At 45.9% G+C, this 15738-nt stretch overlaps 1 protein-coding gene across 10 annotated transcripts in view; it reads right to left on the bottom strand.

The window, feature by feature from the left end:
* The window catches only part of PPM1A (protein phosphatase, Mg2+/Mn2+ dependent 1A), an 896181-nt gene that overhangs the window by 233939 nt on the left and 646504 nt on the right, over window positions 1-15738 (bottom strand). For 9 of the 10 annotated variants that reach the window (XM_069638914.1, XM_069638916.1, XM_069638909.1 and 6 more), the window contains one exon: window positions 11506-11617. The exons of the other annotated variant lie outside the window; for it this stretch is intronic. In XM_069638914.1, the coding sequence (XP_069495015.1) occupies window positions 11506-11617 (112 nt within the window). The remainder of the gene's footprint in view (window positions 1-11505; window positions 11618-15738) is intronic. 10 annotated transcript variants of the gene reach the window in all.

The raw sequence follows: 15738 nt of genomic DNA, 5'->3' as shown, positions 1-15738 counted from the left end.
GATAGAAAGGCAGAGGAAGCGAAATTGGTTCAAAAGAAACTATCCAAATAAGCCATGGAGGGCGCACTGATAACAGCCCCCACCCAGGTCATAGTAACGCAAGACACCATACAACAAAAGACAGCACCATTACAGCAAGTACAAATGATGACACAACAGATGCCACCACCCCCACCATACACAGCACAGATGGGAGGGGGTTATATACCCATGGGGAATGGGTACTCAAACAACTACAGAGGAAGGGGTGGACAAACAAGAGGGAGAGGATTTGGCCCAGCAGCACCTCAACAAGGGGGAGGGTTTTGGGGTTACAATCAATATGGACAGCAGGGGTACTCAGACAGCACGGAGGGATACCCATGGCAAGCACGAGAGCTACCAACATGTTGGATATGTGGGCTGGTAGGTCACGCACTTGTAGAATAAGACCGGCACAAGCAGCCTGGGGAGAACAAGGACAGCAGGGGCGTAACGGGCAACAACAATTCTACCAGCAACAGCAGCCACAACAGGGGGCGGGAACACTACCACAACAACAAGTGCACTGCAACCCCAACAAGCACCACTCTTACCACAACTACAACCTCAAACATACACACAACAACCACATGTACAACACCTACCACAACAACAGGCGGTTACAACACAACAACAACAGGTCCAACCAGTGCAGCAGCTTATACAAATACAGGACAACACAATACCATCCAGTGACACACCTATACAACAGACACAGCTGGGGAGGGTGACAATATTGGGTCATATCCCTTATACAGGGAACGGACAGTCACTATACCCACAATAGGACAGCACACAGATGTCTTTGATGTGTCCCATCCTATCTGTAACACCTAACCCTGAGGAGGAACCACGCATACAGGTGGCGATAGGTGACAAAACATTTTCCTTCCTAGTTGACACAGGGGCCACTAGGTCCTGTATAAGAGAGGGAAAGTTCAACTTGTGAGGCGAAGCTATGTACACTCAAGGATTTTCTGGGGCTCGAGGGTTGGTTCCCTTCACTGATAACATCTCCTTATCTGTTGGAGATCACGATAGGTCTCTCCCACTGCTATACTCAAAGCAATCACCAGTTAACATACTAGGGAGAGACATCATGAGCAGACTGAACATAACCGTCTCCTTTACTGACAAAGGGATAGTATGCTCCACACCAGGCATTAACAGGCTCACAGCACGCCACATCCTGCAGGCTTATTGTGGCAAAATAGTGGCCAGGGCAGAACCAGTAGATGAGACATCTTCCAATATGGAACAGACATGGCAATAGCATGGCTACCAGGAATTGAAGGCAAAATTTGGAGACCAGCAGCTTACCTTTTCAGACCCGAAACACCGGCTAGTGAAAAGGAAGGGGCCATGATATCAGTGAGCATTGAGAGTATTGTGGCAGCCACAGACTACATTGCAGTTCATGCCCAGGATAGGGAGGGGAGGGCATGGAGAGCAGTAATAGCTTTAGCAGAAGGATGCCGACTAACACAGGTATCAGATGAAGAGCTTTTCTCAGACGATAAAGAGATGGGGAGATGGTGTTTGAGATGAGCGTCTACATTTGGTTGAGAGTGACATACAAAAAAGTAGCACAAAAGATGGCAATGGCACTAGAGGCACCTGCCCCTACTGAAGTGCCATTTTATGAGGATGATTTAGCAGCAGTACCAGCATCTCTATGGACCACTAGTTCATATGATGTAGGTTGCATAAAAAGCATTGGAGGAGTAAAGATAAAGTTGAAAAAAGGGGCAATGTTGCCTAGGGTAAAACAATACCCACTGTCCAAAGAGGCAGATGAGGGGATCAATGAAACAATAACTGCCCTAGTGAATAGAGGAATACTGGTACCATCAGAGTCTCCATGCAACACTGCAGTGTATCCTGTGCGTAAGGCAAGGGGAGGGTCCTGGCGTTTCATCCAAGAATTAAGACCCCTCAACCACATTGTAGAAGCAGAATACCCTATAGCGGCTAACCCAGCCACTATACTGTGTGGAATACCAGCAGAGGCATCACGGTTCACTGTGAAAGACCTCAAAAACACCTTCTTCTGAACACTTCTACACCCCGACTCACAAGACCTAACAAATTTCACATACCGCAATACAAAATTGAAACACACAAGACTGCCACAAGGGTACTGCGAGTCACCATCCATCTTTAACAGAGTGATACAAATGGATTTGGGAAACATAGACTTGGAAAGTATGGTGCTGCAGTATGTAGATGACATCTGCAGCACCACAGAGGAGAAGTGCAGGAGGGACTCTCTAAAAATTCTCACAGTGTTAGCCGAGAAAGGATACAAGGTAGACAAGGAGAAATGGCAGTACTGCCAAGAACAAGTGCTCTCCATAGGCCAGCTCATTTCACAAAAAGGAAGAAACATTGCACCACAAAGGGCACAAGCCATAACTAACACACCGCAGCCAGAGACATTGAAAAAATTGCAGCAATTTTTGGGCCTATGCAACTACTGCAGGGCATAGGTTTTTGACTACAGTTCATACATAGGACCACTGCTTGAGGCCCTCAGAGAAGCACAGAGGGGGGAGAGGAAGTTGGGATGGACAAGAGAAATGACAGAGGCTTTCAATGAATTGAAACATGCCATCTCAACTGCACCAGTACTAGCCACACCGAACGACGAACAATTCTACATATTCTCACATTGTGATACTGCAGTGATGAAAGCGGTACTGATACAAAAAACAAGCATGGGACACAAACCAGTAGCATTTTCCAGTGGACATTTGGATCCTGTAATGATGGGTCACTTCCCGTGCGAACAGAGACTGCCGCAGCAGCATTTGCGGTAGAAAAATCATCCTCAATAACAATGGGGTGCCCCACCACACTGTACGTGAAACACGCTCTTTTTGCAATACTGAATAAACCAAAATCAACATTGACTACTCAAAGGGCAATAGGTTATGAAATAATACTGTCCAGACCTGAATTGAAAATTGTGAGGTGTAGTAACGTAAACCCAGCACGGTTTATAGCAGAGGTAGTGGAAGATGGCAATTATGCCTATGACTGCACAAAGGCCATCTAAATTTACTCAAGCACAAGGAAGGTTGAGGAAAATGCCCTAGAGGTGGGAGAGATAATGTACATAGATGGATCCTCAACAATTGACCAGAGTGATGGGGTGAGAAGAACAGGCGCAGCAGTGGTACGACTGAGGGACGATTGGACTTATGTTCCAGTGAAATGCATCCAGCTACCACAACACTATTCAGCACAAGCAGCAGAGCTAGTAGCACTGATTGTAGCCCTTCAAGAGAGCAATGACAAAAGGGTCACATATTCTGACAGTGCATACGTCACATCAACAGTGCACTCGGGTTAATAAAATGGCAACGAAGAGGGTTCAGAGGAGCAGACGGCACTCCGGTGCAGCATGCTCTACTACTTGCTGAACTAATTGAAGTAATTGAGGACACTAAAGAAGTAGCTCTAGTGAAATATCAGGCCCACACAAATGGGGATGATCCAATATCAAAAGGTAATGAAACAGCAGACGCACATGCTAAACATGCTGCATACTTTGGCGAGACATGAACCCTCCCAGAAAAACAAAAAGATAAGAGGGTGGCAAGACAGATGTTGATGAAGGATGGGTACACACACATCCATGAAACACAAATAATGGAGCTACAGGCAGCAGCACCTATGGCAGAAAAGGAACTATGGGTCAAAAGAGGATGCACGTCCCCCACAGACGCATTATGGCGACAGAATAATACAGGCAAAGTAGTGATGCCCCTGGCCCTATTCAAAAGAGGTTTGGCCCAACTACACCACCCTACACACACAGGAAAAGAAGTGATTGCAGCACGAATAAAGGAAGGATGGCTCTGTCCCGAGCTAAACTCACACGTTGCAAACTTCATTAGCAATTGTCTCACATGCCAGCAATTTATGGCTGGTCACACGCTGCAAGTGATCAAAGGTACTATACCCGGGACCGAAGGACCTTTCCTGCACCTACACATTGACTACGTTGACACGATCAATGTATGTCAAGGGTACAGATAGATAATTGTAGTAGTATGCCCATTTTCTAGGTGGATCGAGGCCGGTCCATGCTCCCATGCAGACGTCTTCAGAGCAGCGAAGTTTCTTGTAAGGGAGGTGTTCCCGAGGTGGGGAGTATGCGAAGTGCTGCGGACTGACAATGGCCCACTTTGCCAACGAAATGTTCCAACACATAACCGCCCTCTTATGAGTAAAGCATAAGTTTGCATGCGCGTATCACCCACAAGCAAATGGCGTCTGCGAACGCCTCAACGGCCTCCTAAAAGAAGAGAGAGCAAAAATTCAGCAAACAACCAAAAAGAGTTGGCTTTACTGCCTCCCCTTGGCCTTGTTTGAATTGAGAAATCGGCCAGGGTCGGACAACCACCTCACACCCCACAAGGTGGTGACCGGACACCAGATGCACCTTCCACTCACACCGCCATCAAGAGCAACAACAGATTGCCATGCTACACACAATGTCTTTGGTGAAGAAATGTATGAATATGTCTCTTCACTGGTTACTAGTGTCACTTTTATCTCTCAACAGATTCAATGGACACAGGGCGGGTCGAAGAACCACCAACAAGGATAAACAACAAATGAAGAACGGGAACAAACTGCACAGTGGACAGTAAAAGAGGGGGACCAGGTCCTTCTAAGGAACTTTAACAGGAGATGGAATAACCCACGGTTCACAGGACCCCATGAGGTGGACAAAATAGCTCCCAGAGAAGTTAAAATAAAGGGTAAAAACGTATGGACTCACATCCACGACATCAAGCCCTACAAAGCACAGACCCCCCTCTCATCAACGAAAGGGCCAACGCCTCAGCAATGACAACTGACAACAACAACGACACAGCCCAGACACCAAACCCCCAAAGGACAAACGACCAACCACCCAGAGCTCACCCTATGGTCACGAGATCCCAGATAAAGTAAACCCCGCCCCAGCCACCACCTAATAAAGAACATTGTCCAACGATCTGCAACATACACCAAACTGTGTAGACACGTGCATGCTCTCTTTTTTGTCTCGTACATGCAGGTACCGCGCAGTACTGTTGTATATGTAATGTGAAGAAAAGGGAATATACGTCACTAACGCATACGTCATTGCACAGTGGTAAATGCTGCCCGCGGACGACAACACCCCAGAAGCATTGTCGCACCAATTTGTTTACGTTATAAAAAGACCAAAACACTTAAAGAAAAGAAGAATATGTGTGTATTATAACACGTTCCTTTTGATAATAGTTCAATCTTTTCCACATCTCCAAGCAGCATTACCCTCCCTAAGAGATAGGACGTTAAGGAGAGCGTGGGAACAGCTTTTTGCCTGGGCATTGAACGATTACTTTATAGGAAGGGCTTGACTAAAAGATACTAACATAATAACGCATACTTTGAGAGATTTTCAGGCGGGCATCTATATCATCTAAAAGTAAAGTGGCTGCAGGACCGCAGCAGAGGTAAGAAAGGTATGCCAGTGGTATTAGCAATTGTAATAAAGATGTTAGGAATATTTTTTACCACTGGTCCGATTACTGCCACTGTCTGGCAGACATACTATGCTTCCTATGCTATGGCATCACCCTCTACTAACACATTCCCCTACCATGGCTGCAACGTGTATGGCGTCAGGTTGTACAAGTAGTACGAAAGACAACATAAAGAGAGATAAACGTAGTGTTTCTATTGATACACATGGGGTAGATACATACATTACAGAGTCCGCACACGTCTCAAACTACATGTGGTACAAGCACATGTCCAAAATTGATAAAGGCACAACTAAGGACAGATGCTATCTGTGCTTGTTGATCCCATACGACATGAGCACATCAAGAACACTTGTGGCAACTGAGGTACCTGCAACATCAGTGGAATGCCTGATATACTTGGCCTTGTTCCAAACATGAGGGCGATTTCAAGGAAGAAAAGCAACATTAAGATGAAAATCAAGGTCCACGTACCCCTATGAAGACAATTTTATCAAAACACTACCAATGTATGACAACTACTGGCAGATGACGCAAGGGCTCCAGTACATGACGGATGGACCCGACAAAGAAGACACAAAAGAGGTTACACTGAACTACCTACCATGTGAATGGCACGCAAAAGAAGTTGCTGGTGAACCAGGATGCTGGGAAAGACCACTAATATTGATATATGGCAAGGTATACACTAAAGAAGGGTGGGTGGACGGAGTTGTAGGAAGTAAAATGGTGACTTTGGCAAAGTCATCGGTGATGACAGTTCATGAAGAGAACGACAAATGTTATAATTAATGGACAAGGAGTGCAGCACTGGTCACATGGCTAGATAACGACGAAGAACCAATAACAATACTTCCACTCACAGCACCAACACTGTGTTATCAGCATGATGGAGAAGTCGATGTTGGAAGAAATGATGATTGCAAAAGAACAATAAAGATTGCTGAGGGGGGTGCTGGAACAGCAGTTCTGATGGATCACTCTTGGGCCTGCGGAGCAAAGGTATACCACAGCTTGCCACCGTTGTGGAATGGAGTATGCACTATGGTACACATCAACATACCGTCCTTGTCAGTACCGCAAAAACACATCAACCTGGAAAACTTCCCTAAGATGGACGAAGGGAATAAAAGGAAGAAAAGGTCAGTTAACATAGGAGGAAGCAATCAACGGAACGACACGACCAGCCTGTCGAGTGTGAAAAGACAAGGAGAACCACTGACGGCGAACTACCTGTGGGTAGGGTCAGAACCAGCTCTGAGTGACATCCCACCAGCACACAGACTGTTTAGCAGAGTGGCGATGTTCTTTTCCTCCATAATACATGCAGGGATGGCGGCATATGCAAATGCGTAGTGGCTCCAGATTGCCAGATGGGAGCTAATGATGACTATCAACTCCACCATTAATGGATTTAACGCGATAAAAGAAGAACTGAGGGCAATACGGATGGTAGCACTTCAGAACAGGTATGTGCTGGACCTCCTGACAGCAATGGAAGGAGGTGTTTGCGCTATAATTGGGAGCTCATGTTGCACATTTATTCCTGCCAACGACAAGGACAACGGCACGCTTTCTGAGGCAGTATCACAGCTGGCCAAGATGCATGCCAAAATGGAAGCAGCAGCAAAGGGAGTGAGGAAGGACGGTAGCTGGTTCTCATACATTTGGTCATGAATGCCATCTTGGCTCTCAGATGGTCTTAAGATCGTGACAGGGTGCATAATTTTAGGAATGGCCGGCCTGATGGGGATTAAGGTATGGAAGACGAGATCAAAGCGTACTACTGAAGAGATGATTAAAATGATCGGCATGCACACCCTAATGCCAGCTGAAGACAACAAACACACAGACATCATTATTAAGGAACGTGAACGGTTACGCCAGCAGATAATAGAAGCAGTTTGTATCTACCATCAGTGAAAGTAGAGAACCCAAGGAACCCGAAGAGTTACATTGGAAAGTGGGTTTATTGCAAACCCGGTGGTGGACTGGTCATTTGAAGATCACGTGAATCAGTACGGACACTGGGCAGGAATAACGAAGGTATGGCGAGTATGCAGAGACAAGAGTGGATAATTTTGTGGTCGACAAGTCGACCAGAGGGGGCACTGAAGAGGGAAAATGGGAGAATCCCCCCCCCCCCATTCTCATCCAAACCATGGCCTAGGACGGCACGGCCCAAGCACTCCCCGCGAGAGGAATTCGACCCGCTCACTTCCGCACCAGACGTCAAGATCCACTGTGGCCACGCTCCACACGGCCAGGGAGCCTGCCCATTAATGAAACCATGTGCGGGAACCTCAGGTGGAACTGACATCGACCTTATGGACCAACTCGATTAGACAGTAACCACAAAACACCATTGTTAGAGATGCCATGACGACATAGCCAACAGAAAAGAAAACACGTGCCACCATGCACACGGTCACCCACACACCAACCTACACGAAGAACATACTCAGTGCTATGAAACAGAGGACCCTATATACTGACAGACATGCATAGTTGTTATTTTCCACATAGGCCACCTACAGCACCACAGAAACGCAAGATGCCTGAAGAGCTTGTGTATATGATTGCAGACGCTTTCTCGCCACTTAACACCATGAAGACGCCACCCTATATATCTACTAATGCATATGACACTCTGTCGCCCCTCGCAACCCCCATATTATGGGTTATGTACCGCCACCCAGAAGCTAGGCCAAGGCAGGCCGCAAAGCAAGAGTCCCCAGGCAGAAGACTCAGACAAAACTGCAAAGCGCTGATCATGCAGAACAAGCCCCAACGAGAGCCCACAGCCAAGGCCACGATGTTGCAATCTACATGTCGCGCTCCCCGCGCCAAGGTTACACCTGCCCCTGCTAAACGCTCCTCAGAGCCGAAATACAAATCAAATGCTCATAATTCTACTCCAGCCACGGTCTCGCCACACGTGACCAAGCCGACCTGCTACGATGCCAAGCCTACGGGACAGAAAAGCGCTGAGGTCTCAAGTCCGGGACACAGTCTGCAACAATAAAGTGACAAATTGGACACCTACAGCAATGGGAAAGACATGCACACTAGCCACTAGTCAGACCTGTCCATTGTCCATCACTGAAACATAGTCGCACGTTGTTGCCCGCACCAGGTAACACCGCAAGCTGGTAACAAAGATGGTCCCAGGCTTGGGGGCTTGCGGATGAACCAATCAGAGTACAAGGGGTGCATCATGACGCCACTATAGTCTAGCCAATCACCAAGTGTCCCCTTGTAACAAATTTGTTGTAGCAATTGTTAGGGATGGCCCAAGCGTACCACCTGACCCTTCCTCACCCAATAACACTCTTTCCTATAGGTAACTATACTGATAGTACCACTCAGGGAGCCAACCCGAAGTGGCGCTAGGTTTTGGGGATAGTTTTCCCAGGTGACGCATGTAGCGTGTCATACAACGGTAAAAAGGGCCTGCGAGCCCACTAATGATGAGAGCCTCCCAGATGCATATGGTCTGAGAGTTCGTCCCCGCTTGTTTCTGTAATAAACAGCAGTACAAGCCTTGCTATTGTGTGTGCCACATACTTTTGGGACGTAGGAAAAGTTGGTGCCTCCCCAGCCCCGGAGGTCCGCAGACGGCCCTGCCGGCCCCCAGGAAATAACCCCGACAGTAGGGACTGGCACGGGCACCTGCGCTGGACCCAGGGAAGTTGGACCCAAAGGCGGCATCGCTGTGGGTGCAAGCGGCTGTACCGGAGGAAGCATGTCCCTGATCACATCCCTAAGGATGGTACCCATCTGTGGGGACCTCGTGAGAGTATGAACTTCTCAAAGAACCGGTCTTCACAGTGCCGGAAGAGTGCTTGATGGAATAGGCATAGGTGCTGGGCCCTGAGGTTGCTAAGACATAGGTGCGCCCTGTCTCGCAATATGGGGCGAGGAGTATCTGCCCAGCGAAGTCGATGGGTATGTTGTGGGCCAAGTGATAGACGTTGACCAGTTCCACCTGGAAACTCGCTCCCTACCTGCTCCCCAAATGGAGATGGTGTGTCGGGTGAGCCATTTTGTCTGGCCCAGGGTTCATTTTGTTTTTCTGCATGCCACGTGCGTGCATCGTGGTACTGGCTGCGCTGGGCCTGGCTTCCTCCAGTATGCTGAGCTGTGGAGGTTAACGCCTACCCTGCAACTCAGGTTGGGGCATGGTAGGCGAAGTGCCCTCAGCTGTGGAGCCGTTAGTGCCCCCTCAGACATCAGTCCGGTGTTAGGGCGTAGCCCGTTGCGTTGAGACCCGGTAAAAGAACCGTGCGGTCCCTCAGTGGAATCTCTGGTAGGATCTTGCGACCCATCGTCCTAGTGGCCAGTAGCTGGAGCAGCCTCGGTGCTTGTGCTGGACATAGGACCGGTTAGGTCCCTCCCGCTAGTGCGCTTCCAAGGAAAGGAGTTGCCTTTGCAGGGTGCGGAGGAGAACAGCGCACCTACCTTGGGCCTGGTCTTCTGCTTCACGAGGGCTTTTAGGTCCTCCAGAGGCGACCTTCCGAAGAGCTCCCTCCACCTGGCTAGTCTGCTCTTGAGGGCGCGCAGTGTCTGTGTCGCACACGATACAGACATCCCAGCTGTGGTCAGGGCCAAGGCAGCGGAAGCAGGGGGAGTGGGGGTCGGATGTTGGCAAAAGACCCTTGCAGGCTGGACACCTGCTGCAGTCTGGCGCTGTTGCCCGGGAGGAGCGTGTCGCCAGCGGACGAAGCGTTACCTGACAATTGAAAGAGAATTAAACTAAGACAAAAGTACTTCGGGAAAGAGTGCATGGAATTACTAGGCCAGAGGCCTAACCCAGGAGCGCTGGTGAAAGCAGTCCGTTCCTGTCGACGCCGAAAAGAAGACTGAGGAGTGGCGCCAGTGGGCAGAGTCAGGGGAGCGCATGCTCGCAGGGCAGTGCCCACAAGCGCATCTAAATTTAAAGGGGAAGAAGATTTTTCTGGTGAAAAAGGGTCTGTCTCACATCCCTAGCGAGGGACGCCCATACACTATGGAGGAAAGGAGATGGAACGTAGGAGTTAGCTAAGAATACAGCAAAATATAATGGACCAGAAATGTTTCGACAGAGGGCATTCACACGTTTTGCCATATTGGTGAAGGGTGATTGTGAATCATCAAGTTGCAGTACTGCAATAAAATGCTGCATAAAAGAGAGCCACTCAGCCTAAATGCATACATGAAAAACGTAGCATGTGGAAAACACAATTGCAATGAAAGCCAAGTGTTTTAAAACAAAGAATAGCCGTTCAACTGTATACGCAAATAATCTTGCGAACTTGCCTTCAATCACAGCTTTTTAAAATGCAATCAATCTGCATAATAAAACAGACATGAGCGCAATAATTCACAAATTTATTGTAAAATGTAATGCAGGCACTTATATTAGAACACGGATGGGTAGGTGATTTTACTCACCATATTATAAATAAAAACTCCAGTACAAGAAATAAAACACTTTGTTCAAAAGAGGGTTTTAGAAATGTGACATTAGGGTGGGACAAATGAGGTCTCCATATTCCCAAGATTTTTTTAAGTTTGGGCAGTTACTTTATCCATTCTGGTCCCACTCCGTGCATAACACCGGAATAGTTATTAAAATCCAGTCGGAAATCATTTCACCACCAGTTTTAGAAAGTTAGTGGTTTACTAGCTGCCAGACCACAAAGTCATTTCTCCCACCCTGTGTGACATACTATAACATTATTTTTACATATTTTAAAGTTTGTTTGTTCGTTCTTAATATCAACGTTTACTTTCCTAACACAATATTTACAGAGGATTCATGCAGAGTGTACATTAACATGTGAGAAGATGTACAAAAAAAGCTAAAGAATGAACAAACAAACCTTGTTCTTCGGAAGCATGGCATGTCTAAACGTCCCTTTTATGCAAATATACAGGTGGGTCAAAAGCAGTTGCACACTTATTGTTAACTCACTTGCTTGCCAATTCACCCCCTGGTGGGAGATTTGGGATGCTCTCAGTTGCTAACGTACGCATCACATGGACTAAGTCTGGCACGCCTTCTTCACCCTGCTTCTTTATGATCTCTGGGAATCAGAAGTACTTTTTTTGTAATTGTTGTCCAGAATGAAAATTTAAAAATTGAAACATTTTTATGAAAGTTAATTTAACAATTTCGTAAAACGAAGATGGTCCAGTTTTTCCCTTTGTTAGTTCTAACTGGTACAAGAACAAAACAACTGAAAACGATCTACTAAAATAAAACAATTGATTTTAAAAAAGAGAAATTAACATTTAGCATTAAAATGTTAGTACATGCTTTGAAAATAGTCATTTTTAACAAGTCACACAAACAGAATAAGGAAGACAAATACACATTCAAGGAAAAGCTAAGGGGCACCTTACGAAATAATTCTATACATATAGATTCGTTCATATTCTAACAAACTTACCAAGCCCCTAAAAAACAGGCCGATAAGATGAAAGGAGTAAAACTGATAAAGTGAACGTTGCTGGCAATTACTTTAGCTGAAAGGAAAATAATCGATTGCAATATAGGTCACAGAACCATGAACATTTTGTAGGAGCTTTTTCAACGCACGCTGAACAAACACTGCAGTGTAAAAAAAAAAAGCAAGCAGTGGAAATTAACTTTTTAGTACAAATTACTCCCTGTAGTGGCTTTTGCAATCCAAGTCCATAGACGATCTCCCCACCATAATAATAATGGAGTATCTTTCACAAAGGGGACAGGATCAGAGCAAACTGCACCCCAGCTTTTACTCCGCCTTCAAACCTTTTCCTGCCATCTCTGGTTCATTAGGCGAAATGCCTCTCCCTTCAAATAAAGCATTAATTGCAAGAAGTCTTACTGAGGCGATGGAGGCACAGCCACATATACGGACGGACTAACGTCACTAGAGTAATTTGAATGTATTCATACCTCCCACGCCCTTTGGTCCTCAGCTATGGGAGATGAACAAGCAAACGCAATGTGGCAAAAGTTATGGATAGAAGGATTTCAATAAATTATATCAACATGTCAAAACATTTTTCAGTCTGCCATGCTATTACAGATGGGGATAAACCAGATGCAAATCAGCCTTGGCCTCATCAAATGGCTAGTGCAGCTGTAAACTACAAGATCACATTCCTCCTGCACGAGACACAAGCAACCTCAGACAGATGTCAGGAGCAGTAAAGGTCGTGACATTTTTGAGCTAGAAACGTTTTTCATAATAGACTGGCTAAACTGAGCATCAGGCCTAGATCTGGAAAACGGAGAAATCGTTTTAAAAAGGTGTGCATTGTGAACCATGTGCCTACCTTGAAGACAGTATGCAGATGAAAGCACCTCTAAAAGGGCACAGAGGCTAGGCGGTCAGTGCTCTGACCGCATTAATACCTTTATTAGGAATGCCCTTCATAAAGAATTCTACAATGCATAGAATAACTCAATGGTGCCTGGACTCCATCGCATGTTCGCCGAGCTCAGAGCCCCCCATGATTGATTTACCAAGTCGTTTGGATACACTGAACCTGCTCAGTCTGAGTGCGTTCAAAACAGAAATGTAGAGTCCTACAGACACCAAAATTATGTAAAAGCCACTAATCAATGCTTTAAGGATTAAGAAAAAAAGTTTAGGGGAAACATCTCATTAAAGTAAATTTGGTGAGTACTTTTGGAAGGAAAGCAGTGCAAAGAATAAGGCTCTTCATAACCAAGCACTGAGCTTGACAACACATCAAATGATAGTAACTAAAATTTCAGTTCTACATGTAACCAACTTTAAATTAGGTTTAGACATGGATTTAAAAGGCATATGCTCAAAAATAGCATACAAGTCTCAAAGTGCCAGTAGTGATGGAAGAGATGCAAATCACAATTGAAGTGTTTACCATTGGCTCTTCAAGTCACTTTAACAATGTGCTCAAATGACTGCTCAACCGGACCTGTAGGATACCCTAATTTCCCGTTTTATTGTTGAATTGTGCCAAATAGAATGTACAGTGATGTTTTATAAATTGATATTTTTGTAAAGGTTTGTCTAAACCAGATGCAAATAAAACATTTCCTGTTTTAACTAGGCAGAAAATAACAGAACATTGCCATGGAACATGATAAACAGTTGATCTCCCTTTCCACGGACCAATACCATAGCAATAGTGTGCCCAGTTGCTCTTATATTTCAGTCAGATGAAAGCTTCGCTGGCTGCTCGCAGGATATAGATCTATCCTTCCAAAGGTCAGTTCTTCAGTGACCCAGCTGCTAAGGACATCACTTGAGGGAATTGGGTAGACAAGAACCCGCTGCTATTACTGGTGGGCTTTTCCCAGACCCTCGGTTTCTCAGCCTTCACGACAGGTGAATCCCCGACCTTGGCTTTCTCAGGATTCGCAACAGGTCCCACCCAGACCTTGGCTTTCCCAGTAATCACAACAGGTCCCTTCTGGTCCTTGCAATGCAGGATTCACAGTAGGCCATTGGGTTGCTCAGCATTCACAGCAACAGTGACAGATATTTCACTATCCCCTCATTGGGGTCTCCTATTGTGTCACCCTCCTGCCACAAGTCAGATTTCTCCCTATCAGGACAATAGCAAGCCTGCGGGATCTCTCATTCACCCTCTGGGAAGGCCCTCGGGTAGCAACCAGATCAGCCCAATCTAGTCCCATGTCTGCTTGCATTGCATTGCATTCCACCATGTAGGAGGATGGAGAGTTCAGACAACTCACCACACTGGTTATTATATATTCAACACACCAATACAGGAGGCTGATGTCCACCTGCGGGGGCTTGGAGCACAAGGGCAGAGATACCCCACAGACAATATGACTAGCTGTCAAATGTATAGCCGCTCCAAAGACAAATGATGTTGTCTTTTCCTCTGACATTAAGACGACTAAGTATATTGCCCACTTTTGGAGTGAAGGCACCATACAAGAAGACTACTGTAGAAACAACCCCAAACATCCATACTTACCAATGGGGATCCAGTGCTTTCATTTCGGTTGTTCTCAGGGGCAACAAAGAGATGCATGCATCACTTAGTGTTCAATATCTGTACAATCCAGGTGCTTCAAAAATAAACCTTTACTACAGTAGGAGACAAATACTCATCACATATGTTACAACTCCACAACCTAATTCCCATAACACACAGGTCTTCAATCTTTAGCTCACCATATGTATTGGACTATACCTCCTATCATCCATAATCGGTATAGTCAATGGTGAGAAATCATTGGAGTCATAGCCCAAAACAACTTGAGAGCTGCAGGTGGCAGCCCCTGCCCTTGGCCCCTCCTACTCATAACTACTACTCCCCAATTGGCACCCATCCTTTGTAATTCCAACCCATCTTGTCCTCCTATTGACCCGTTATGTCCTTAAAAGGTTAACAATGTACCATCATACACCTGCCCTCATCTCTTAGAGCTCTTAACCCTCCCTCTACGAGACACCTAACTGCCTCCTTCAAATGTTTTCCCCTTGTCCTTTTGAAGAAAATCTCTACTGACCAAAATATCCGGGTGAACTATGGCCCATTTTCCATCCTTCCCCATTAGTCATTATTCAAGGCCCTTGAGCAGGTGGTTCTTCACCAGATCACAAAGTACTTTGAGGACAATGATCTTGGAAATCCACTTTCATCTGGCTTCTATAGTAAACACCCTGCTCCACTGCGTCTCCAACGTTCTTTCTGTTGCTCACCACTCAGAACTTGAGAGCCTAAATATATATATATATATATATATATATATATATATATATATATATATATATATATATATATATGCCCAAGGAAGACCTAATTTCCCTTTGCTTTCATCTTCAGCTCTTTGCATACAACACTCAAATCTTTTTCTCCTTTACCAACTCCACCCCAGCCAGCTCAGAACCAAATACCAACTGTCTTTGTGTCTACATAGTTTAGCACTCTTGGTATGAATTTTTTTTGGGGGGGGGGCATATGGGAACATGTTTGTCCATTAGAATGCAAAAGCATAACCAGGCTACCCGGAAGCTAAAATCTGTTCGAAAAACACAAGGCACTTCAAGGTGTCTTTGGTGTTAAAGAGGTCTATGACCGGCGTCCCCCACGTCCGAAAAAGGTGTAGGACCAGACTGTGGAGGAGTACCCACTCGGAGCAGGAATGCAGCTCCCTGCTGAGGCAATCAGTCACAGATTTGTGGATAGCTGG

The sequence above is a fragment of the Ambystoma mexicanum genome, chromosome 14, assembly GCF_040938575.1.
Source record: "Ambystoma mexicanum isolate Mex_15411 chromosome 14, UKY_AmexF1_1, whole genome shotgun sequence".
NCBI classification, from domain to species: domain Eukaryota; kingdom Metazoa; phylum Chordata; class Amphibia; order Caudata; family Ambystomatidae; genus Ambystoma; species Ambystoma mexicanum.
The sequence above is the reverse complement of the archived record's forward strand: the minus strand, read 5'-3'. Positions and strand labels throughout refer to the sequence as shown.